The following is a 25,731-nucleotide window of genomic DNA, read 5'->3' on the forward strand; positions in this document are numbered from 1 at the left end:
GCTATAGTATGTGAGCCCGGGCCGTTAGCATTCTCGTTTTGACTTCACTTTTAACTCCTAATAGAGGGTGGATGGTGCCTTTCAGACCGTGACCTCCTTGCCAGGAAGTTTAGAATTCCAGAGTTTATACCACCTGCCTCTCCCCATGTCCCCCAGCCCAGTGGATTCATAAGGATACAGTAGGTTTTCTGACATTGGAAAGAAAGGCAGTATTTCCTCTGTGGTCTAAGCCCTAACTTTTTCAAACACTAATTTGTGGGTTTTTTAGTTAACTTGATGTTGTCTCTCTTTCTTAAATGGAAAATAATCATAACATAAAAATTCCCGATCAAAATGCTGTTTGCTCTTGGTCCCGTCCGAGGTGGGGATTTATGTGCTCACTGTATGGCTCGCTTCCGCTCCAGAAAGGAAGTGCTAGTAATGGAAGCCTGCTTCATCCACGCAGATAGCTTGACTCTTACAAGACAAACCACGATTTTATTTGAGGCCTCTTTGTGTTCTATTTTGTAGAATCACTTAAAGGAGAACCTTATTTTATAATTGGCAGATTCGACCCCTGGAAATATAACCAGAGGTTTGTGATCTTTGGTTGCTATTCTTTATCATGTGTGAGAGTACTTAAGTGCTTTTTCTCTTCTTTAATGCATCATGAATTTTCCATTAATTATGAGTGGAGATGAAAACAAATTAGTGTCTGCCAGTTTTTCATGGTTTCCTTTACTCCTTTGCCCTTCACCTTCCCTTATTAATCTTCTTATACCCTTTAAAGCAACATAATTAGACTTTGTCTTCTGTTCTACCACCAACATTAATTCAAAAATACCCTAAGACTCAAATTCCTGCATCAAAGTGAAAGTCTTGGTTCTGCCCATGATAAGCACTTGCCCATAGAAAATTCTTCCATTGATTTATTCTTAAATTTGACACAATATTCTCTTTCCTTAGAAAATGTAACTCTGTTATATACTGTAAGCATACCACACAAAATTAAGTAAAACATGTTTATTGAAATTTCTATATTATGAGCACCGTAGAAGGTGCTAGAATATAGGGATGTCATCTAAAAGGGGAAATAGAGGCCAAAACAACCCCCAAAAAACCTAGAGTTCACCGTGACAAGGGAATGTAAGATGTGGCTGTTGCTCTAGTTACCACACCACTGAAAAATAGGTCGTCCTTAGTGGTCCATGGAATTGTGGTGGTGGAGGGCTAGCGAGGGGTGGGCGAGAAATGAGAAATTTGATTATTGAGCTACTAGTTTCTTAAAGTCTGTTGTTCTGCTAGCTTTTTTTTTTTTCTTAACTGAGGTAAAATTGGCATAACCTAAAATTAGCCATTTTAAAAGTGAACAATTCAGAGGCATTTAGTATAGTCACTGTGTTGCTCAAACACACCTCTAGTTCCAAAACATTTTCATCACCCCAAAGAAAAACCTGTGTCCGTTAAGCAGTTATTCCCATGCCCCGCCCCCATCTCCATCCCCAGTTCCTGCTTGCCACCAGTCTGAACTCTGTCTCTGCATTTGCTAATTCTGGATATTTTACATACATGGGACCATCTGTCGTGTGGCCTTTGGGTCTGGCGTCTTTCACAGAGGGTAATGTTTTCCAGGTTCATCTGTGTTGTGGCAGTGTCAATGCCACATTCCCTTTTATGGCTGAGTAACATTCCATCGTGTGGACAGGCCACGGCGTTTACCATTCATTCACTGCAGACACTTGGAGTTCCCAACTCCTGGTGACTGGGAATAGCGCTGCTGTGCACACGTGTGTGTGCGTATGCACGTGTGAGTGTGAGCCCCTGTTTTCCATTCTTTTCAGTTCACCTAGAAGTGGAGTTGCCAGGCTGCGACTCTTCTTCGCTAAAACTTTGTATAATGAGCTTTAGGAAGAACTGCCAAATGTTCTAAATTTGTATCTTGTGGGTCTTTTCTCTGATCAGAATGATAAAGTTCAGAGCCAATGAGTGACTTGCCAGTTTCCTGACTGACTTCTGTCCCCCAAGCTGTTGCCATTATTAACTGGAGCATTTCAGTAACAAATAACTTTGTTTCTCTTTCCAACTTGATTTTCACAGTCTGCAGGGATTATTTCGAACCTCCTTCTTCGCTGGCCTCACACTAACTTTTCCTTCATTCCTCTCACTTTCAGCAAGTCGCCTTGCTTCCTCCTCCTCAGAGAAAATAACAGCCGTCATTGGGAAACCCCTGGACATCCCAGACCAAATCTAGATACCTAGCTTTACCCAATCGTCTTTACCCCCCTGTTGTCATAGAGGAAATGTGTCTTCACCAAAGCTGTCTTTGTGTGCTTGGAATCCTCTGCCCTTCGGGGGACCTGCTGTCTGTTCCTCTCCTGTGCGGCTTATTCATAGTCATTCTTTCCCGTCCCCACCCCCACCCCACCCCTTGATCTTCGTCAGTTATAAACTGGCTCAGGGGTGTTCCAGCTTGAAATTCCACATGGTCTCAAGCTTTTCGCTTTCTCTCCTGCCCTTCAGGGCAACATCTTGAAAACATTTGCTTCCAGTCACCTCATTCACACCCATGCCCCTCCTTTACTCCATAACCTCCTCTAGTCTGACTTCCATCCATCACTCCAAAGAGTAGCTCCTCATGCGCTAAACCCACAGTTGGTCACGACCCTCTTCTAGAAACACTTCTACACACACTCTCCAGGCTCCACTTCCTTCATAGACCACTTTGACCTCCTTTGCTGGATCTTCATCCCCTCACTGACCCATACGTGGGCTTGTCGTTAACTTTCCTAGGAGCCGAGTCTGTGGCTTCTTTGGCCTTCCCTTTCTGTATTCTCTACCTCAGGGAACTGTCATGGCTTGACGACTTTCAAATTTCAATCTCCTGCCAAGATCTACCTTCTGAAACCTGGACCCACAGAGCCAACTATCACTTTGACATCTCTGCTTCCAATTCACACATGTCCAAGACTGAGCTCCCGAATGGCCAACTTGTGCTCTTCATCTCGGTAAATGGTCTGCCCAGGTGCTTAAGCCAGAAACCCAGGTGTCATCTTTCTTGTCTCTTTCTCCTCAAAACACAACATCCAGTCTCTTACCACATACTGTTGATTTTATTCTAAATATATCTTAAATCTGTCTGTTACATCTCTCAGCTGTGTTGAAGGGGAAAAAATGAGATGTCTTGTGCTTAAGGCTTCTACCCAGGAACATCAGAAAAATTCTACCTAGTTTAAAAATAAACAGGAGGTTTGCAAGGGCTTAAGAGGGGCTTCTGACAACCACTGTAAATGTCTCCCCATTCAGTCAAAAACCTGCCCTGTTACCCTCACTAATGCTTTTGATATCTTTTGGTCCCTCACTGCTTATTACATATATCAAATTTCACCATTATTTTGGCACAGCATTTGCCATTAGTCTTGGGTGAATGGAAGTGATCTTTGTTTTTGAATTTAGAGTTACCTTAAAACATGATGGTATACATTGTGGGGAAGGGATGAACAAAAGGGTACTCCCCCACCTCCTTAGTGGGAATATAGATTGTTGAAACCATTTGGATTGCACAGTGCCCCTATCAGAATTTTAAATGTATGTTCCATTATCATACATTTTATGTATATAATCACCATCATCATCATGGGAAGGATACCAAAAAATGAATGAGGACAATCAGTGCAGCATTGTTTATAATAGCAAAAAATCTGAGAACTTATATGTATACGATGATATATCCCTATGTTAGATACAGCCATTCATGCAGCCGGTAAGAAGAATGAGCTAGATATTGTGGGGTTTTTCCAAACAAATCCCCAACCTACATGAAGAGTATGATCCTACCCCGTGTATCTCCTTTGCATATTTTATATTTAATATTGCTGGAATAGTCACAAAACACCCTCTGGGGCCATAAAAGTTTCACAGTGGTTACCTTTGTGGAGAAGGACGATAGGTGTGGAGCGGGATGGACTGACTTTCACTTTTCTTTTTAATGACTTTTTTTATGTGTGTGTATCACTTTTATTTCAACAAATAAATGGAAAAAAATTCTCATAAAACGTGGATTTTTAATAGAGGTATTGGTGGCATACTGGTATACTTCTGAGACCCAGGCCCAGAAGGAAACCCCCAGGTTGTGGCTCCTTACCCTCCAGCTACAAAAACCCATCCACAGCAAAGAGCTATAAGCATGTGAATCTTTGTGGAATTAAATTTTCTTAATCCTGCTGATGGTAGGGGAGGACTGCATGTATGGGGGCTGGGGGTATGTGGGAAATCTGTACTTCCCTCTCAGTTTTGCTATAAACCTGAAACTGCTTTAAGAAATAATAATAAAAACTGAGGGTTCTAGAGGGGAGGGGCTGGGGGGATGGGTTAGCCTGGTGATGGGTATTGAGGAGGGCACATTCTGCATGGAGCACTGGGTGTTATGAACAAACAATCATGGAACAGTACACCGAAACAAATTATGTAATATATGGTGATTAACATAACAATAAAAAAATTTTTAAAAAAGGAAATAATAATAAAGTCTTTAATAACATCCTCATGGGGGCGCCTGGGTGGCTCAGTCATTGAGCGTCTGCCTTAGGCTCAGGTCATGATCCCAGGGTCCTGGGATCAAACCCCGCATTGGGCTCCCTGCTCGGCGGGAAGCCTGCTTCTCCCTCTCCCACTCCCCCTGCTTGTGTTCCCTCTCTCGCTGTGTCTCTGTCAAATAAATAAAAATCTAAATAAATGAATAAATAATAAATAAATAAATAACATTCTTATGGTTTTATATTTGAAAAAGAAAAACAGTGGTCACTTTTACCAAGTATCTGAAGTAATGGTGGTCGTAGTAACAGTATTTAATAACCACCACCACCACCTTTTTAAACATTGATTTTTAAGGAAGAGGAAAAGTTCATCGGTCTTTTGCTCTCTGAATATAAATTTTTTCAAGACTTCAAATTTTTGGCCTCACCTGGATTAAGCAAATGCAGGTGTAAATTTTACCGCTAAACTGCTGCTTTAATAAACCACTGCAACCTGGATTGAATGGGGCCCTAAGACTTCATTGTCCTAAGATGTTACGTAGGGGCCTGATACTCCCTCCCATATCTGTTCAAAAGGTAATATGATGATAACATTGTCTTGTTATTTATAGGATTAGGCCCCTTATTTAATGCAGATTAAACAGTACATAATCAATTTTTGCCAAGTCCAATCACTTTATTCTCTTTACTCAAACATCTGTTTGAAAAAAATTAAATTTAAAAACAGAAACCGGGGCCTGTTTTTTTTGCCTAGTACTGCCTTCACAGTCAATACAGAATCAATTCCAGAGTATTCTTTGGTTTTCCATCATTGCTTTTGTCCCTGGTTTACCCGGCCTTCACTTGACTGCTCAGGATCTTGGGGTTTTTTTCACCCCTCATGATTCTGCATTCTATTCTGCCCGATGTCCTGCAATGAAATAATATGCATTGAGTCCTCTAACTTGCAGACAGCTGCTCATCTCCCCTCCCCTTCTTAACCTACCCTCCTTCATACCCCATAACTGAAACTAGCTATTTGTAAAGAATTTCCAAGACCATGGCTGACTGCCACACCGCTTCCCAAAATGGGTCATTTCTGCCTTGTTTTTATAGTATACAGTCCTCAGATGTCCCCTTGCAAACCCTTTGCACCAGAACTGTGCTTTGCTTTGGCTTGTTCCACTCATGCTAAACTGCCGTGTATTATTAAAATGCTGCATAATGTGGGCTTTTTTTTTCCTTTTAGAGTGAAAAAGCACTTTAATTATGTCATATTGTAGAAACATTTCAAATATTCTACATAAAAAACAAAAGAGAAAGGACATATAACCTTGGTTCAAAAAGCGGCTGAAAATTTTGAGGTAGGGTATAAGTATTATATGAAAGACATTATTGCCTTTTAAGATTTTTTACTATAGGAAACTAATCCTGAAATTTTGTTCTAAAGGCAGTTTAATCCATTTAAGAAGTGGGGGAAAGGAACTAAAAGAAAATACTCTTAAATGTGTAAACTATTTGTGATTCTGAAAAGAGGGAAATTTCCTCTTTAACATTAGATAATAAGCTACCTTTCATTCTCAAATTTTTATTATTTCTTATCTAGAAAAAGAGCAAGTTGCAAACACTTCTGTTGACCCAATATTGTTTTTATCTGTTGTAGCAAAGAATAACATGAAGTAGAATTTTGAAAATTGTGTATTTTTTTTTCTTCGTTGAAATCTAAGAGGAAACTATGAGTGTTAGCCTTAGAAAGTGTTAAGACACATCTACCTTGGAAAAATTCAATAATTGATGAAAATTTTTTTCTCTAAATGAAATGAGTATAAAGTAGTCTGTATCCATGTCCTCACACATCTTCTATAATTTCAAAAGATGCTGGTTTGCACACGAAGAAATGAGTCTCACTATTTTATGGTCATACCTTATATGGACCATAGAAGGATAGTCTTCCTTCTAGGAATTAAGGGTTTAAATTCAATGATTTTAAACTTATGGACTTACTGGGACCATATGTTGGATTATTTAATTCCTACATTTTTCAAAGATAAAGACATTCTTTGAAAGTGTTCACATATGAGCAGTTCTATTATTACTGTGTCCTTTGTTTTCTGAAAGGATGTAGCCACTTGCTGACAGTTTTGAACTATCTTTTTCTCCCTCAGAATTCTCTAGATTTACATGTTTTCTTATCCTGCCTGTAGTATTTGCAAAATGGCCATGGAGAACCCTCCATTTTAGTCAGTTTCCCAATAGGATGGAGGCTGTGGTGTCAGCCCAGTAGCTCAGTTGATCAGCTCACCTCAGCACTGGGGAGAATGCTCTCAGGTTCAGTTTTCAGACACAAGGCCGTTGCCCAAGACACTGGCTTCTCAGGCAGCTGTACCACCACCTGCCGCCAGCACAGGAAAGCATGGCTGGACCAGCATCTGGTCTTGTGTTTGTGGCCACAGAAATGCAATCTTATCGACACATGCAGAGTGGGTCAGGTTTTCCAGAGACCAGCCGGCATAACACTTTCCTCCTTTGTCTTAAGAACAACTGTGCAGCAGGCCCGGTGGTGGCCAGTGGTCTGGGCCTTCCCTGTCTCCATTGGGGACGTGAGTGTGCAGCCTGCCCTGGGGGATGATGGTCTCCAGGCTCAATTCATAAAGGCCTCAGAGAAACTCGAGAAAATATCTTGATCCCACAACCACAACCAGCTCTCTGATCATTAACGGAGTCAGGTCCTCTGTCTTCAGGGCCCCACACCCCTTCCCTGTCCGGGCTAAGCACCGCCGCATTCTGCCGTCTCTGGTCGTTGGAGGACAGTCACCCTGCCTTGTCTTTCCCTGCTTGGACATTCTGCCTTCGAGGTGCAGATGTTGCTTGTCACTTCTCATACATGAACTTGTGTACTGATTTGATGAGCAGGAAGTACTAAAAGGAAGTTTGATATTTCCCAGAATTGTGAGCCTGCACCAATTTGTACTTTTTATAACCAGTAGTTATTCTCAGAGGAGCTCTGATCAAGTTGTGAGTGACTGGTTATAGTTAATATGGGCAAATACGGTAATTGTGTTTTAACACTGACCCAAAGTGGCAATGTACCAGAGTCTCTCTACAGGGCATTGTGCCTGATACTCAATATAATGTGCTCAGCGCCGCCCACCTAGTGCTAGAGGTGAAAACTAAATCAAGCTGGGTAATCAGTCTTAACAGTGTAACTGGTTATTGGCGCCTCTGCCTCATCATCCATTCATGTTCTTGCTGATGCCTTTGCTTTAAAGCAAACCTTGCATTCACAGCTGCAGCTCCTTCTGCCCTTGGCCGTGCATCCCAGACATGCACCTTGCAACCAGGAACAGACACCTAATAGGCGGGCACTTGGTAAACAAACAGGCCTGCAGAAGGCTGCCTGCCGCGTCTGCTTTGAGTAACGCTGTAGTGTGATGACACTGCTTCTTGGGAAAATTCTGGAGGCAATGAGGAGAGGAGAATTGATTGGGAAGATTATCCTCCTACCTTCAAGCAGTAGGACATAAGGAAGTTTGTTTTGCCACATAGAAAACCGGATGGAAAACACAAGTGGTCCGTGTTTGGTGTTTGTTTTATTTTAACAGTTGGTGACATGCATTCACTTTGCGTGTTACCCTCGTGGTAGCACATACCTTTGCATGTCAGCATGAGAACGTGATTTCTAGTCCAAGATCTTCTAGCTGACGGGGCTGCTATCACAGTGCATGAGTGCAGCTGACCAGGGTCCAGTCAGGAGGCGCTTCAAGGCTAACGAGCTGTTGTCATCACTGTTGGTTTGCAAATGAAGTTGTCGCCAACATAACCGTCATTCCAAGATGCCATTCGCCTTAAAAATATGTATTGTCTTTGATACATTTGTCTCACAAGTATGGTGCTTTGTTTGTTTGTTTTAAACCAAAGAAGGGGGCTTTTGATGTTTTCATTACCCTTTCTGTTTTACACCTTTCTTTGAGGACTCCCTTGTGAGAAAGGAAGGATACTCCTGCTAGAGATGCATCAGCAGACATGGACCACCGTGTTCCAGAAGTGTCAGCCTTTGAACTGGAGATTGTTCTGACCCTTTTCTCCTCTCAGTATCCCTCTTCTTGGGATTCTGCCTCTTGAATGTGACCGTCTCAAATTCAGACAAGCATTAACTAGCATTCATAGAAAAATGTTAGCGTGCAGGCATTTGGGTGCTATCGTATTTACAGGTCATCTCTCTAGGTTATTTTTGTTCCTAGTAAAATACCATGATGGGAACATACTATCCTCAGTAAACTGTAAGTTATCAGGGAAAAAAATCTTTGTGCTGGAGCGTAATTGATTCAAAGTACCACAAACCATTTTAATGTGAGAAGCATGTGTGTTTCTTTTGCTTTGTGCAATAGAATCTTAGGTCATTTGCTTCAGTTCTAAATGGGATGTCAGTGATGCTTTGTGATCCTCTGGCCCCCAAAAGAAGCAAAACCGTTTTTTTCAGTATTTTATGAAGGATGACATTCATATCTAGCAATGAATAAGAAAACGTGTTTAAAAGCCATTTTACAGTCTAGACTATTTTGGAAGTATATCTAGGCTTGCACTCTGCAGTCAGCACAAGGGCAAGCAAAAAGCAAGGATATAAGGGCCATGGGCCCTGCATCTTTAGATCTGAGGGTTTTATTGCAAGTAGGAGCCATCGTGTGCATTGCATTTGAGCCTGGGTACAAGACTGCTCTGAGCTAGCCTCTTGTTCCAGCCATCACCTCCTTGCTAGAACATTCTCTTTCTTCAAGAAATACATAAAGGTAATTTTTTTTTAGCCTCTTGGCAACCCTTACTTGAACCCTTAATAAGCCTAACTTTGGTTTTCATCCACAGATGAAACCAGAAAAATCAAAATAGAAACTTAAAATTGAATGTAAGGTAAACCAAGGATTTTTCAGAGTTATTCATGTATTCCTCTTTTGTGAAATTAGCTCATTTTCCAAATTAAAAAAAAATAGATGCTAGGAAAGGAAGCTGCTTGAGAAATCGAGGGGGAAAATTATTTTTATTAAATTTGGCCAAGTGGATTTTTACATTTTGTGATGTATTCTTCGTTCCCTACAAGTTCTAATGATTCATTTATCCTTTCATTAAAATGGTAAGATATCAATTGATCTCGGCTTTTTGAGAACTTGTAGAATGAGACATGTGTTATGTTTGTGCAAAGATTATTAAACTTTAAGTTCTTAATGTAGAAATTTCCCTTTAGGTTATTAGTGATATCTCACAGGTCTAATTTTTATTACAAATTTGGCCTTCATTAAAGCTATTTAAAGATTGTTCCAGATGTCACAAGTCTCTCCAAATAAGCCAATCTTAAAATAAAATTTTGTTATTAACTTGCTTTAAAAAAAAACTAATGTCAAGGAATCTCACCTTTCCACCAATTAGAGTTTTTTTATTAAGAAGTCTTAATGTATAGGCCAAACATTTTGGTTCATTGGCTGAGTACTTTGTGATTGTATTTAAACAACACTTAGCTCTTCATTAAATTAAGATTATTAACTAAACAAAAAATGTGCTAAAAGAACTTCAGAGTTCACCAAACAGGTAGAAACTACACACTGATTTTCTTTCTGTAAGTCAGATGGTGCCAGGTGGTATCCTTACTCAGTTATGAATAGAAGGTATTTAATAAAGCTTAGTTGTATCTCCTCTGGAACTTGGGAAGTTGGGTCCCGCCATTGCTTATAAACTCCAATGGTGATTCTTTCCTTTTCACAGTGCTCCAGCTGAGACTGCAGCAAAGGAGGACAAGGGAGCAACTGGTGGACCAGGGCATCATGCCACGTAAGATTTAAGCATCACTGTCACCTCCAGTGTGATGTAACAAAATGCACATGTCTGAGGAGAACCTGGAGCATACTCTGCTTTGGGCTGTGTCCATTGAGTCAATATACAATTACCAAATGAGCTGATAAGGAAAACCAGGCATTAGCATTGCCAACCTAAGAGAATCATCTCAAATACGTTCTGAAAACCATATGCAGCTTAAAAGATGGGCTTGAATTTTGTATTACGTAACAAAAACTGGGAAACTAGGTTAAGATCAGGTCTTTGTGCATGAACATTTGTTTTAGTTTTGAAATAATTAAAGTCATCTCTACGTAATAGGTCCAGTGTGACTTAGACTTGCAAAAGTAACATGATAAAATTAATTCAAAAACCTTGTTCTACTTTAATTCAAAATAATTATCTTTGGTACAATATAGTGTGTGGTCTGTAATGAAGTGCATCTCAGTTATAGGACTAATAAGCATTCTATTTATAATTAATAAACCCTTTCTTGCCCAAGTGCACATAATTTCCAAGTATCTTGAGGCCTCCTTCCTTCATTTTTTAGAGTTGGTTAATTCTAGAATATTTGCCCATTGTGTTCTTACCTTTACTCACTAAGTTTGGAGGTGATTTTATATTTTAGAGGGGAATACTGGTTGCTTTGGTGTTAGGATTATTTATATGGATGTTTACCTAAAAATCGATTCATCCAAAAAGTAACTTATTTGGCTTTAAAAGACTAAAGAGAAACTACAAAATGTACTTATGCTTCCCTGTCCTCTGAATCATTGATACTACTTTTTTTTGGTTCATAGAACAGTTTTTCTCTGCAGTAGATATTTTTCCCAATAAAACTTGTTTCCTGGACTACTAATAATTATCTGAATATTTTCAATCTAGTATCATGATAGACGCAAAAGCTGGTTTGGTGATCTGCCAGATTTCTCTACCACTACATTCCTGACAATGAACCAATCAGATAGTATCAAATTAGGATGTTTAAGACACCACCACTAGTCCACTGTTGGGAGCTGGTCCCTAGTCAAACCCATTTGGGCTGGGCTCCTGGGAAACTTTGTGGTGCTTCAAGTACCAGAGCTGAAAATAATTCTGCCAAGAGCCGATAGGCCAAGTTTTGGAGGTGACAACCCAAGTAAGCATAGCCCAAATCCCATCCACATTATCTGACTGCCCAGAGTTATAAGTGGACATACACACAAAAGGTTTTGCAAAGATAATGGATAGAAATACTGTAGTAAATGATGTTTTAACAAAAGATTGCTTATCCACACTCTGGGATTCTGGAATATTTAAAGTACTGATAGTTAACATATTAAAGAAGCCCTGTCTTTAGAGTAAGTTGTATTATTGTAGTACAATAGGAAGAGCATGGAACTTTGTAATTCACAATTCTAGATTTAAATTCTACTTTGACCACAGTCTAGTTGTATGACTTAAAGAATTCATTTAACCGCTTTGAGCCTTTTTATCTGTACTGGGGCTAATACCTACCTTGCAAGGTGGTAGTGATGATCAACAGTGATGTAATTGTGATGGACCACAGCGCACAGGGCTATGAGCACTTGGGATCGCAGTGAATGGTAAATGGTAACTCAGCTCTGCTAGACGGGAAGTGCAGAGAGCCCTCGTTTTCAAGATTAGATCACTCCTACGTTAAATGTCCTGAGGATATTTGGGCTTTTTCCAGCATCTTATAGGGCCACTAAGAGCAAAGCCCTGTCAAGGAATCACCACACAGTTCCCTTGGTGGTGGTAATTTGGCCAAACTATTGGCTGCAGCCGTCTGAGCTGGCATTTGCGTTGTCATTATGTATACAGTTCTAGTTAAATGTTCACTTGTTTTATTTGTGAAGACATAATTTTAATTCTGAAACATTTACGTTTTTAAATTTCGCACATCTCCTAAAAGAACTAGTAATAAATGGAACTGTAGATACAAACTAATAAGATTAAGAGGGAACATGGACATAATGTACCCTAACGTTTGACTGAAATATTAACACCTCTATCTCTACTCCCAAAATGATTCCTGTTCTTCTCACAGCTTTGAAGAGCCCAGCTGCATTCCATGAGCAGATAAAAAGCTTGGAACGAGCCAGAGTAAGAAATTTCAGTTTCAAATGTTCTGTGCTTCTCTCTTTTATTTTAAAGTACCTGTGGGCAAGTAGCAGTCTTCCTCCTAAATATTGTCAATAGAGAAAATGCAGTGTAGTTTCAGGACACATGGCATGTAGAGTAATATATTTTGGGATGGTTTTATCTTGGAAGTTTGTAGAAAATGCATGACGTTCACATTTTGTTCATTTAAAACTTGTAACTAGTTTTGTACATAAAGGACAAATCACACCTCACTTTGTTGCTTTCGGGGCATACCAACAGTGTTTAGAATAATAATGGAGTAGTTCTGCCATTTGTAACCCCTGCAGACCAACAGCCCAGTGATGTCCTGACTTACCCATCTTTAGGTAGTTTCTTTACTGGGCCCGCAGTAGCTGTACATTTGAAGGGCAGGAGGATTTGCTGAATAAAAGAATGTTGTGAGGTTCAACTCTGCTTTACTCTTTGAGAGGTTTCCATCTTATTTGCACATCGATTTCGTGTTTATTACTTTTCTTTTAAAGGACCCTTATGCACATTCATACTTTTTCCTTTGCAATATGAAAATAAGCAGGTTCCAAAAATTTCACAGGAATTTTCCCAGAATGCAATAATGGTCTCTTAGAATCTTATAAAATATAAAACCCATTTGAAAGCCTTATTGTTCAAGTTGAGGATTGTTCTGAATAAGAAAATATGATCAAGGATATGAATTCACCAACAAACATACATTAGGATTTTAAAGAAATTTGTCATTTAGGGGCGCCTGGGTGGCTCAGTCGTTAAGCATCTGCCTTCGGCTCAGGTCATGATCCTGGCGTCCTGGGATGGATCCCCGCATCAGGCTCCCTGCTCCGCAGGAAGCCTGCTTCTCCCTCTCCCACTCCTCCTGCTTGTGTTCCCTCTCTTGCTGTGTCTCTCTCTCTGTCAAATAAATAAATAAAATCTTAAAAAAAAATTGTAATTTAGGTGGATTTTTATTTGACCTGAAGTATAGATGTTTAGCTATTTAAATGATCAAAATCCTATGTCTGTTCAAATTAAGAGCTTTTGCCTTTTCCAAGTTTTAAAATAAAAGTCTGTAAAGGGCTTACTTTATGCCAGCAGGCACTTCAACCCTGTACAGTCTTGAAGTCTGCAATTTAAATTATGTATTGGATAATAGCTTTTCAAAGTACTAATTTCTACTCTTTACTTCCCAAAATCATGACCAAAGAGTATACAATTTATTTAAATGGAGTACCTTGAGAGAAAAATGTAAAACCACAAAAAGTCATAAACAATTTATGGTAAGTCTCTTTCTCTCTCTTTTTTAAAGACTGAAAACTTTTTGAAGCATAAGATTCGGAGCCGACCAGATCGTTCTGAACTTGTCAGGATGCACATTTTAGAAGGTAAAATTTTTATTTCTGCTTATTTTGCTGTGTTTTCTCAAAAAAAGAAGTGAGAATTCCACCATTGCTGTTTATTCCCACTTTAGTAACTTTTTACCCCACAGGCTGACATCCTCCAAATTGGAGAGCAACATGAAGACCCAAAGCTAAAATGTTATGTTAGATACATGGGGAAGGGGGGTTTGATTCTCCAAATAACCAATTTGTGGACTGACTCTTCCCCCACCAACTGGTGCCATAGATGTCTCTACCATCTGTCTGGAAAAACATTTTTGGTCCAGCGGATGTCTTCATCAGTGAGGAACATATGCCCATTAAATCATGAAGGGTACAGTGGCCACGAGTCTAACCCTAGATTTTCACTTTTTTTTAAATTTTTTATTGTTATGTTAATCACCATACATCACATCATTAGTTTTTGATGTAGTGTTCCATGATTCACCGCCTGTGTACAACACCCAGTGCTCCATGCAGAACGTGCCCTCTTTAATACCCACCACCAGGCCAACCCATCCTCCCACCCGCCCCCCACCAGAACCCTCAGTCTGTTTTTCAGAGTCCATCGTCTCTCATTAACCCTAGATTTTCAGCTACCTAGACCCAGTGCAGTGCCCACACTTAATGTCTTCTGTTTGTTGTTACTTACCCACAACAGTCCCGCTTGATCTGACCATTAACATAAATACCCTCCACTCAGCCCCCTGGGTTTTCTCGATGGTCTAGCTTCATCACTTGTGAAGTGACGGTAGGGACAGTTCTGTTCCATCTCTTGTGAGACACGTGGCTTAGGCCTGGATGTTTTTCTCTCTAAGACAGACCATTCTTAAAAGCTGGTTTCCTCACTGTAAGTTCCCAAGTTACATTTTCTTTTGTTGTTTTGCTTCTCTCATTTATTGAGCAAGACCAGGAGCTTGACCCTGTGATAGTCTTGAGTGTTTTCAACCCTGAGATGACACAGAAAGAATCTGAAAATTTTTCAAATTGAGAGACAGTTCTCAAGTAGAAGGAATATTATATTTGTTCTTCTGGCCTAATGATAGAGTTAATATTAGAATTAGGTTGGTATTACGAAGTATTAGATTGTTGCTCAACATAAGAAATAATATCCTAAAGGTCAGACATGTCCAAAAATCTTCTGGAAGTGATATGGTTGCCCTCATTTGAGGTGGTCGTTCATTGGCCAATGAGCTAGACCCCAGAGACCCAACAAGTGAGCCAGATGGATGCCTACCTGCATGAAGCTTACATTCTGGTGGCACAGATAATAAACAGGCAAAACAAATGAATTACAGATCGTGGAAAGTGCTCAATAGGCAAGAAAACAGGCTGCTGTGATAGGGACTAGGACAGTAAGGACATTGTAAAGAAATTCCAAGGATCAAATTGGTATCTATAGCCCAAAGTGGGGTCTCTTCTACTCCAAAGAATTTACCTATCTGGGGTGGGAGGTAAGAGGTCTGTGCCTTTCACTGCTTTCGGTTGTGTTCTCAGAAGTCCAGAACTTTCCCAGAACTGCAGTGTTAGGGTGGGAACAGCTACCTGCTGTCAGGGATAAATGAATCTTCAAGAGGCAAATGTACTGTTAAGTAACTGGACAAATGGCTCCTTCTGTGCCTAAAAAGATCTTGACCTAGAAAGGACATTTTTGAAGGAAAAATGCTGTCTGTTTCAACTTGCCTTCTAACTGTAACAGGCTTTATTAATATCATTAAAACCAGGGCAAATACATTTAACTTGATATCAAAAGGAATCATATTTGTTTTTTTTAAATAAAGATAACCCAACATTTAAAAACCTAACTATGTATATGAATAAACTATAAGTGATGTTTTTAGGACATCTGTTCTCAAGTTGGGATTTTTGAAGTAAGAAAGAATATATCATTTGTAATTTAAAAAATAACTTCAAACCACCCCCCAACTTTTTAACATTATCCCAATTTTGATTGAATTGGATGTTTGGCAGGCAAAGTCTAAATTATTTTTCTGAAGTTCAGCTAAAATTCAGCCTCAGCGCCAGAGAGATGAGGAGATGATTAAGACCAAGATCAGAAACATAACAAAATGCCTGCCTCTCTTATTTGCTTTTGGGATATTTTCATTCCAGATGTATTCCTGATATTACTTGGATGTGTTGATGGGAGAGAGGAGAAAGACTATCCTACCTAGATCTTAACAAAGCATTTAAACATCCACCTGAGAGTGATCTGCATGATCATCATCTTGCATAAACCACAGCTGTCGTACATCATCTACAATTTCCATTTAGTGTGGAAAAAACAACATAAAGACCCTTGAAAAGCAATCTGAGTTGAAAATCCTAGATTTTACCATTTTCCCAAATATTTTAGTTGTTAATTGCCCTAATTTGACAGCGATTTGATTTTTAATGACTCACCTTTATCAAGTCATCCCAAAGCATTTAAATTAGGTTCCCAAGAAATAATTTTATTTTTGAAGTTTATCATTTTCCTATAACATTTAGTTCAATTATGTATTGACATCAGATATGAACTGATAAGAACTGTTTTGTGGACAATCAAGGTTGACTTTCGGTAAGCATATAACTCAACTGGTGAAACGAAAAGTGTTCAGATGTGCTGGACAGTAGTTTATGGGCTATGGGCTTTTGGCAAGCTTTCGGCTTCAGCCAGGACATTTTACCTGCCAAAAAAAGAACATCAGTGGATGTTCTGGATCACACCAGTGATCCAGAGATCCAGAGATTACTTATTCCTTATTTCATTCTTCTTCTACTATATAATTTAAGAGGCAAGTAACGGTCAACTCAGAATTTTGGGTTAGCACCTCACCATTTTTTATCAGTTATAAACATTATTGAGAACAAAATAATAAAATGTTGGGGGCGGAGCAAGATGGCAGAGGAGTAGGACACCTGGATTTCGTCTGGTCTCAGGAATTCAGCTGGATAGGGATTAAACCATTCTGAACACCCACGAACTCAACAGGAGCTCGAAGAAAAGAATAGCGACAACTCTCTGAACAGAAAAGCAACCACTTTCTGGAAGGTAGGACGTGCGGAGAAGTGAATCCGAGGCAGGAGGATAGACAGTGGGGGAGGGGGCCTCTGTTGGCCGCTTCTGGCAAGTGCTAGAGCCATGGAGCACAAAATCGGAACTTTTAGAAGTCAGCTCCGCTGAGGGACATAACTCCAGTGGCTAAGCTGGGGGTGGAACCCTCGCGGGACAGTGTGTGGTCTCAGGACCCTCGGGGTCACAGAAAGACCGGGGGTGCCTGAGTGCAGCAGAGCTCCCAGGTATCGGAGCGGGGCAGCCGGCTGCAGAGATGGAGCCGAGGAGCGAGCTCTCAGCTCGGGGTTCCCATAAACTGTGATTGGCAATCACTGCTCCTCCAGCAGGGACCCGACAAGCGGCAGATCCGGGGAGACTCCCCTCCCTCCCCCGGGAGGAGCGGCACAGGAGCGCACCGCAGGGATCTGCTGGGTTTGGCGACTCCACACGGGGTCGGGTGCCAGAGATAGAAATGCTCGGTCACAGGCCGGGTGAGCACGGAGTACGGCCGGAGACCGGGGAGACAGGAGTGACCGACTGCTTTTCTCTGGGGGCGCATGGAGGAGTGGGGCCCTGAGTTCTTGGCTCCTCCCGGGCGGAGATTGGGAGGCCGCCATTCTCACTCTCATCCTCCAAAGCTGTACCAAGAGCTTGCAGGAAACAAAAGCTCCCGAGAGCAAACCCGGGCTGATTACTTAGCCCGGACCCGGCAAGGGCGGGGCAACTCCACCTCCAGCAAAGACATTTGGGAACCACGGCAACAGGCCCCTCCCCCAGGAGATCAGCACGAACAGCCAGCCAAGACCAAGTTTACCAATCAATGAGAACGGGAGAACTCCAGCGCTACGGGAATACTGCACATAGAATTCATGGCTTTTTTACCATAATTCATTAGTCTTTCAAAGTTAACTTTTTTTTAACTTTTTTTCTTTTTTTGAATTTTTCTTTTTCCCTTTTCCAACCAACATCTTATTAATCTCTTTTTTAAAAAAATTTTTATTTTTGATTTTTAGAGTCATTCTATCCCTTCATAGTAGTTACCTTTATTTTTGGCATATATATATATGTAAGTTGTTCTCTCTTTAAAATTTTGAGATACAGTTTCTTCTAACATATCAAAATATACCCTAAATCTCTAGTGTATGGCTTTTTTCCAGTCTCCTGCCTGATCACATTCTCTTCCCTTTTTTTTCTTTCTTTCTTTACTTTTTTTTAATCCTCTTTATTTTTTCAAACACCTTCTGATCAATTCCTTTTTTTAAATTTTTTATAATTTTCAATTTTACAGTCATATTCCATCCCTTCATCGTATCAACCCTTATTTTGTACATATATGTCTTTCTATCTTTTAAAATTTTAGGAGTCACTTTCTTCTAACAGACCAAAATACACCCAAAATCTAGTGTGTGGCACTGATCTATGCACCAGCCTGATCATATTTGATCATATTCTGTTTTTTTTTCTTTTGTTCTGTTTTTGTTTGTTTTTATCTTTTTTTTTTTTCTCTCTCTCTTTCTTTTTTCTTTCCCTTTCTTTTCCCCCAGTTTCAGGTCTCTTCTAATTTGTTTAGAGTATATTTTCTGGGGATGTTGTTAACCTGTTAGCATTTTGTTCTCTCATTCATCTATTCTCCTCTAGACAAAATGACAAGACAAAAAAAATGACCTCAACAAAAAGAACAAGAGGTAGTACCGTCTGCCAGGGACCTACTCAGTATGGACATTAGTGTGATGTTGGACCTAGAGTTCAGAATCATGATTTTAAAGATACTAGCTGGGCTTGAAAAGAGCGTGGAAGTTATTAGAGAAACCCTTTCTGAAGAAGTAAAAGAACTAAAATCTAACCAAGTCGAAATCAAAAACGCTATTAATGAGGTGCAATCAAAAATGGGGGCACTAACTGCTAGGATAAATGAAGCAGAAGAGAGAATCAGCGATATAGAAGACCAAATGATGGAAAATAAAGAAGCTGAGAAAAAGAGAGATAAACAACTACTGGATCATGAGGGCAGAATTCGAGAGATAAGCGATAACATAAGATGAAACAACATTAGAATAATTGGGATCCCAGAAGAAGAAGAGAGAGGGGCAGAAGGTATATTGGAGCAAATTATAGCAGAGGACTTCCCTAATGTGGGGAAGGAAACAGGCATCAACATCCAGGAGGCACAGAGAACCCCTCTCAAAATCAATAAAAATAGGTCAACACCCCGACATCTAATAGTAAAACTTACAAGTCTCAGTGACAAAGAGAAAATCTTGAAAGCAGCTCAGGAGAAGAGGTATGTAACCTATAATGGTAGAAACATTAGATTGGCAACAGACCTATCCACAGAGACCTGGCAGGCCAGAAAGGACTGGCATGATATCTTCAGAGCACTAAACGAGAAAAATATGCAGCCGAGAATACTATATCCAGCTAGGCTGTCATTGAAAATAGGAGAGATAAAAAGCTTCCAGGACAAACAAAAACTAAAAGAATTTGCAAACACGAAACCATCCCTACAAGAAATATTGAAAGGAGTCCTCTAAGCAAAGAGAGAACCTAAAAGCAGCATAGACCAGAAAGGAACACAGACAGTATACAGTAATAGTCACCTTACAGGCAATACAATGGCACTAAATTCCTATCTTTCAATAGTTATCCTGAATGTAAATGGGCTAAATGGCCCAATCAAAAGACATAGGCTATCAGATTGGATTCAAAACAAGACCCATTGATATGCTGTCTGCAAGAGACTCATTTTAGACCCAAAGACAGCCCCAGATTGAAAGTGAGGGGGTGGAAGACCCTTTACCATGCTAATGGACACCAAAAGAAAGCTAGGGTGGCAATCCTTATATCAGACAAATTAGATTTTTTTTTTTTAAGATTTTATTTATTTATTTGAGAGAGAGAATGGTAGAGAGAGAGAACATGAGAGGGAAGAAGGTCAGAGGGAGAAGCAGACTCCCTGCTGAGCAGGGAGCCTGATGCAGGACTCAATCCGGGGACTCCAGGATCATGACCTGAGCCGAAGGCAGTCGCTTAACCAACTGAGCCACCCAGGCGCCCGACAAATTAGATTTTAAAACAAAGACTGTACTAAAAGATGTGGAAGGACACTGTATCTTACTTAAAGGGTCTATCCAACAAGAAGATCTAACAATTGTAAATATCTATGCCCCTAACATGGGAGCAGCCAATTATATAAGGCAATTAATAACAAAAGCAAAGAAACACATTGACAACAATACAATAATAGTGGGGGACTTTAACACCCCCCTGACTGAAATGGACAGATCATCTAAGCAAAAGATCAACAAGGAAATAAAGACTTTAAATGCCACCCTGGACCAAATGGACTTTACAGACATATTCAGAACATTCCATCCCAAAGCATCGGAATACACATTCTTCTCTAGTGCCCATGGAACATTCTCCAGAATAGATCACATCCTAGGTCACAAATCAGGTCTCAACCGGTACCAAAAGATTGGGATTATTCCCTGCATCTTTTCAGACCACAATGCTTTGAAACTAGAACTCAATCACAAGAGGAAAGTGGGAAAGAACTCAAATACATGGAGGCTAAAGAGCATCCTACTAAAGAATGAATGGGTCAACCAGGAAATTAAAGAAGAATTAAAGAAATTCATGGAAACCAATGAAAATGAAAACACAACTGTTCAAAATCTTTGGGATACAGCAAAGGCAGTCCTGAGAGGAAAGTATATAGCAATACAAGCCTTTCTCAAGAAACAAGAAAGGTCTCAAATACACAACCTAACCCTACACCTAAAGGAGCTAGAGAAAAATCAGCAAATAAAGCCTAAACCCAGCAGGAGAAGAGAAATAATAAAGATCAGAGCAGAAATCAATGAAATAGAGACCAAAAGAACAGTAGAACAGATCAACAAAACTAGGAGCTGGTACTTTGAAAGAATTAACAAGATTGATAAACCCCTGGCCAGACTCATCAAAAAGAAAAGAGAAATGACCCAAATCAACAAAATCATGAATGAAAGAGGAGAGATCACAACCAACACCAAAGAAATACAAACAATTATAAGAACATATTATGAGCAACTCTATGCCAGCAAATTAGATAACCTGGAAGAAATGGATGCATTCCTAGAGATGTATCAACTACCAAAATTGAACCAGGAAGAAATAGAAAACCTGAACAGACCTATAACCACTAAGGAAATTGAAGCAGTCATCAAAAATCTCCCAAGAAACAAAAGCCCAGGGCCAGATGGCTTCCCAGGGGAATTCTACCAAACATTTAAAGAAGAATTAATACCTATTCTTCTGAAACTGTTCCAAAAAGTAGAAATGGAAGGAAAACTTCCAAACTCATTTTATGAGGCCACCATTATCTTGATCCCAAAACCAGACAAAGACCCCATCAAAAAGGAGAATTACAGACCGATATCCCTGATGAACATGGATGCAAAAATTCTCACCAAAATACTAGCCAATAGGATCCAACAGTACATTAAAAGGATTATTCACCACAACCAAGTGGGATTTATCCCTAGGCTGCAGTGTTGGTTCAACATCCGCAAATCAATGTGATACAATACATTAACAAAAGAAAGAACAAGAATCATATGATCCTCTCAACAGATGCAGAAAAAGCATTTGACAAAGTCCAGCATCCTTTCTTGATCAAAACTCTTCAGAATATAGGGATAGAGGGTACATACCTCAGTATCATAAAAGCCATCTATGAAAAACCTACAGCGAATATCATTCTCAATGGGGAAAAGCTGAGAGCTTTACCCCTAAGGTCAGGAACGCGACAAGGATGTCCACTATCACCACTGCTATTCAACATAGTATTAGAAGTCCTAGCCACAGCAATCAGACAACAAAAAGAAATCAAAGGCATCCAAATCGGCAAAGAGGAAGTCAAACTCTCACTCTTTGCAGATGATATGATACTTTATGTGGAAAACCCAAAGACTCCACCCCAAAACTGCTAGAACTCATACAGGAATTCAGTAAAGTAGCAGGATATAAAATCAATGCACAGAAATCAGTGGCATTCCTATACACCAACAACAAGACAGAAGAGAGAGAAATCAAGGAGTCGATCCCATTTACAACTGCACCCAAAACCATAAGATACCTAGGAATAAATCTAACCAAAGAGGCAAAGGATCTGTACTCAGAAAACTATAAAATACTCATGAAAGAAATTGAGGAAGACACAAAAAAATGGAAAAACATTCCATGCTCATGGACTGGAAGAACAAACATTGTGAAGATGTCAATGCTACCTAGAGGAATCTACACATTCAATGCAATCCCCATCAAACTACCATCCACTTTTTTCAAAGAAATGGAACAAATAATCCTAAAATTTGTATGGAACCAGAAGGGATCATGAATAGCCAGAGGAATGCTGAAAAAGAAAAACAAAGCTGGCGGCGTCACAATTCCGGACTTCCAGCTCTATTACAAAGCTGTCATCATCAAGACAGTATGGTACTGGCACAAAAACAGACACGCAGATTAATGGAACAGAATAGAGAGCCCAGAAATGGACCCTCAACTCTATGGTCAACTAATCTTTGACAAAGCAGGAAAGAATGTCCAATGGAAAAAAGACAGTCTCTTCAACAAATGGTGTTGGGAAAATTGGACAGCCACATGCAGAAGAATGAAACTAGACCATTTCCTTACACCACACACAAAAATAGACTCAAAATGGATGGAAGACCTAAATGTGAGACAGGAGTCCATCAAAATCCTAAAGGAGAACACAGGCAACAACCTCTTCGACCTCAGCCGCAGCAACTTCTTCCTAGAAACATCGCCAAAGGCAAGGGAAGCAAGGGCAAAAATGAACTATTGGGACTTCATCAAGATAAAAAGCTTTTGCACAGCAAAAGAAACAGTCCACAAAACCAAAAGACAGCCGACAGAATGGGAGAAAATATTTGCAAATGACATATCAGATAAAGGGCTAGTATCCAAAATCTATAAAGAACTTGTCCAACTCAACACCCAAAGAAATAATCCAATCAAGAAATGGGCAGAAGACATGAACAGACATTTTTCCAAAGAGGACGTCCAAATGGCCAACAGACACACGAAAAAGTGCTCAACATTGCTCGGCATCAGGGAAATCCAAATCAAAACCTCAATGAGATACCACCTCACACCAGTCAGAATGGCTACAATTAACAAGTCAGGAAACGACAGATGTTGGCCAGGATGCGGAGAAAGGGGAACCCTCCTACACTGTTGGTGGGAATGCAAGCTGGTGCAACCACTCTGGAAAACAGTATGCAGGTTCCTCAAACAGTTGAAAATAGAGCTACCATACGATCCAGCAATTGAACTACTGGGTATTTACCCCGAAGATACAAATGTAGGGATCCGAAGGGGTACATGCACCCCGATGTTTTAGCAGCAATGTCCACAATAGCCAAACTGTGGAAAGAGCCAAGATGTCCATCGACAGATGAATGGATAAAGAAGATTTGGTATATATACGCAATGGAATATTATGCAGCTATCAAAAGGAATGAGATCTTGCCATTTGCAACGATGTGGATGGAACTGGAGGGTGTTATGCTGAGTGAAAATAAGTCAATTAGAGAAAGACATGTATCATATGACCTCACTGATATGAGGAATTCTTAATCTCAGGAAACAAACTGAGGGTTGCTGGAGTGGGGGTGGGGTGGGAGGGATGGGGTGGCTGGGTGATAGACATTGGGGAGGGTATGTGCTACGGTGAGCGCTGTGAATTGTGCAAGACTGTTGAATCACAGATCTGTACTTCTGAAACAAATAATGCAATATATGTTAAGAAAAAAAAAGGAGGGGAAGAATGAAGGGCGGTAAATCAGACGGGGAGACGAACCATGAGAGATGATGGACTCTGAAAAACAAACTGAGGGTTCTAGAGGGGAGGGGTTTGGGGGGATGGGTTAGCCTGGTGATGGGTATTAAAGAGGGCACATTCTGCGTGGAGCACTGGGTGTTATGCACAAACAATGAGTCATGGAACACTACATCAAAAACTAATGATGTAATGTATGGTGATTAACATAAAATAAAAAATTAAAAAAAATAATAATAATAAAATGTTAATGAGAGGTACCAGAAATGCAAGTCATTGACAGAATTACCCAAATGAAAGAGTTACGATATTTACATTACTTTCACATTTGTTGTACAATTTCATCCATTTGTAAGTAGATTAGTTGAGGCTTCTTTATGACCATTAGTTACCTAGTAATTGAATGTTTCAAAGTTATATATTCAGAACTAAACCCAGATTCTTAATTATGAGACACACAGGGATCAATCTAAGAATATGATCTGTAGCTCTTCCCATTGACTCCTGCAGAGAAGCTTATAACCTAAGTAAGATCCAGTGCCCCTGTTTCTAGGAATTTACTTTCCAAGACAGCCAAATCTAAAACTATATACTTCTTGAGCCATGGACCACATCTCTCTTGTCCATCCTCTATATCTCCAAGACCTAATAAATGTCAATGTAACCCTCCTACCATAAATAAACAATAGCAGTACCCCAGTTTTTGGCTTCAGTTCATGTTAATTTGAGTCTGAGGGCATTGTATAGACAATATAAAGTATCCAGGACTAAAAATATATAAATGTATACTAGAGCATTCTTAGACGGTCATTTTCTCTTTCCATAAATACATTGAGAACACATAAACAAAAATATGTTTAAGCCAGTTTAAATTAAATTCAGTTGGCCTGAAATAACATTATGGAATAGAGTGATTCAAGTAATGGTTAAAACTGTGTTTCCTCTTTTAGAGACATTTGCAGAGCCGTCCTTGCAGGCCACTCAGATGAAGCTGAAAAGAGCTCGACTAGCTGATGATCTGAATGAAAAGATTGCTCAAAGACCTGGTCCTATGGAGCTGGTAGAGAAGAACATCCTTCCCGTAGACTCCAGTGTTAAGGAAGCAATTATAGGCAAGATGCCAAAAATTTACTGTTTTCTGGGAGAAAGAGGAACTTGGAAATTTAAAACAAATTTAATCTAAAAAGCCAGCACCAATTATGAGTGTTGTTTTCTGGGTGAAGTAGAAATTGATTAACACTTGCACCAATTCCCATTATTATTGTTATTTACGCCTGCTAAGACTAGCATCTCTTACCAGTTAACACAGAGATTCCTTTTGTCACATCTGAGGTTGATGTCCTTAGGTTCCAATTTCATTATGATGTTTTCTAAATTAACTTTATTGCATTACACCATTTAATTCCTCTTGTGTTAAGATTTTTACAGACTTCGTTATTTAATTCTGTTTACTTCTAGGAAAGATAAATCACTTGTTCAGTGTCAGTTCAGCAAAGTAAACAGCACATGAGTACAGATGTATTTATTAAGAAGGGTAATATCTGTCCCTTTTACCCTGATCTTCTCACACTTAGTTACTAATGGTTCCACCTCCCCCCGCCCATACACACACAGGCTTTTTTTTCTGGCAAAAGTTTTAGCAGAAAAACAAAAAATCTGGAATAATACCACGTAGTCAGCAAGCAATTTTGAAAAGTTAATATCCTACCATAAAAACCATTATAGTTTCCATTACTCTGGGGACTTCGTATTTTGTACTAGTATGAGTTTAAATCTTAGGCAATTTGTAGTCAGTGATCCTAAGTAGTACATTCACTGATGATTCCATTCAGTCCCAAAGAAATAGGAGCCCAAACGGTGAGGTGTCAGTATCACTGGGCCACTCCAAGAAGTAGGACTCATCAACAGATACCGAGTTGTGGCCCCATTTTCTCCCACGCCTCTTAATGTTTTTTAACAGTTGTATCCAAATCCACACAAGATCTACACCTTGTCTCTTTGGCTGATGTCTCTCTTACGTCTTAATCTCCTGCGTGGGTCTTATTCCTCTTT

The 25,731-nt window shown here is 39.8% G+C and overlaps 1 protein-coding gene across 2 annotated transcripts in view; it reads left to right on the plus strand.

Moving 5' to 3' along the window:
• The window catches only part of MRTFB (myocardin related transcription factor B), a 197,314-nt gene that overhangs the window by 118,926 nt on the left and 52,657 nt on the right, over nucleotides 1-25,731 (plus strand). For both annotated transcript variants that reach the window (XM_028117628.2, XM_028117629.2), the window contains exons 4-7: nucleotides 10,242-10,307; nucleotides 12,361-12,416; nucleotides 13,732-13,807; nucleotides 24,630-24,791. In XM_028117628.2, coding sequence (XP_027973429.1) covers nucleotides 10,242-10,307; nucleotides 12,361-12,416; nucleotides 13,732-13,807; nucleotides 24,630-24,791 — 360 coding nt within the window. The remainder of the gene's footprint in view (nucleotides 1-10,241; nucleotides 10,308-12,360; nucleotides 12,417-13,731; nucleotides 13,808-24,629; nucleotides 24,792-25,731) is intronic.

This window comes from Eumetopias jubatus, unplaced genomic scaffold (assembly GCF_037043125.1).
Source record: "Eumetopias jubatus isolate StellerSeaLion01/CBP00866 unplaced genomic scaffold, mEumJub1_p1.0 scaffold_12, whole genome shotgun sequence".
Classification (NCBI taxonomy): domain Eukaryota; kingdom Metazoa; phylum Chordata; class Mammalia; order Carnivora; family Otariidae; genus Eumetopias; species Eumetopias jubatus.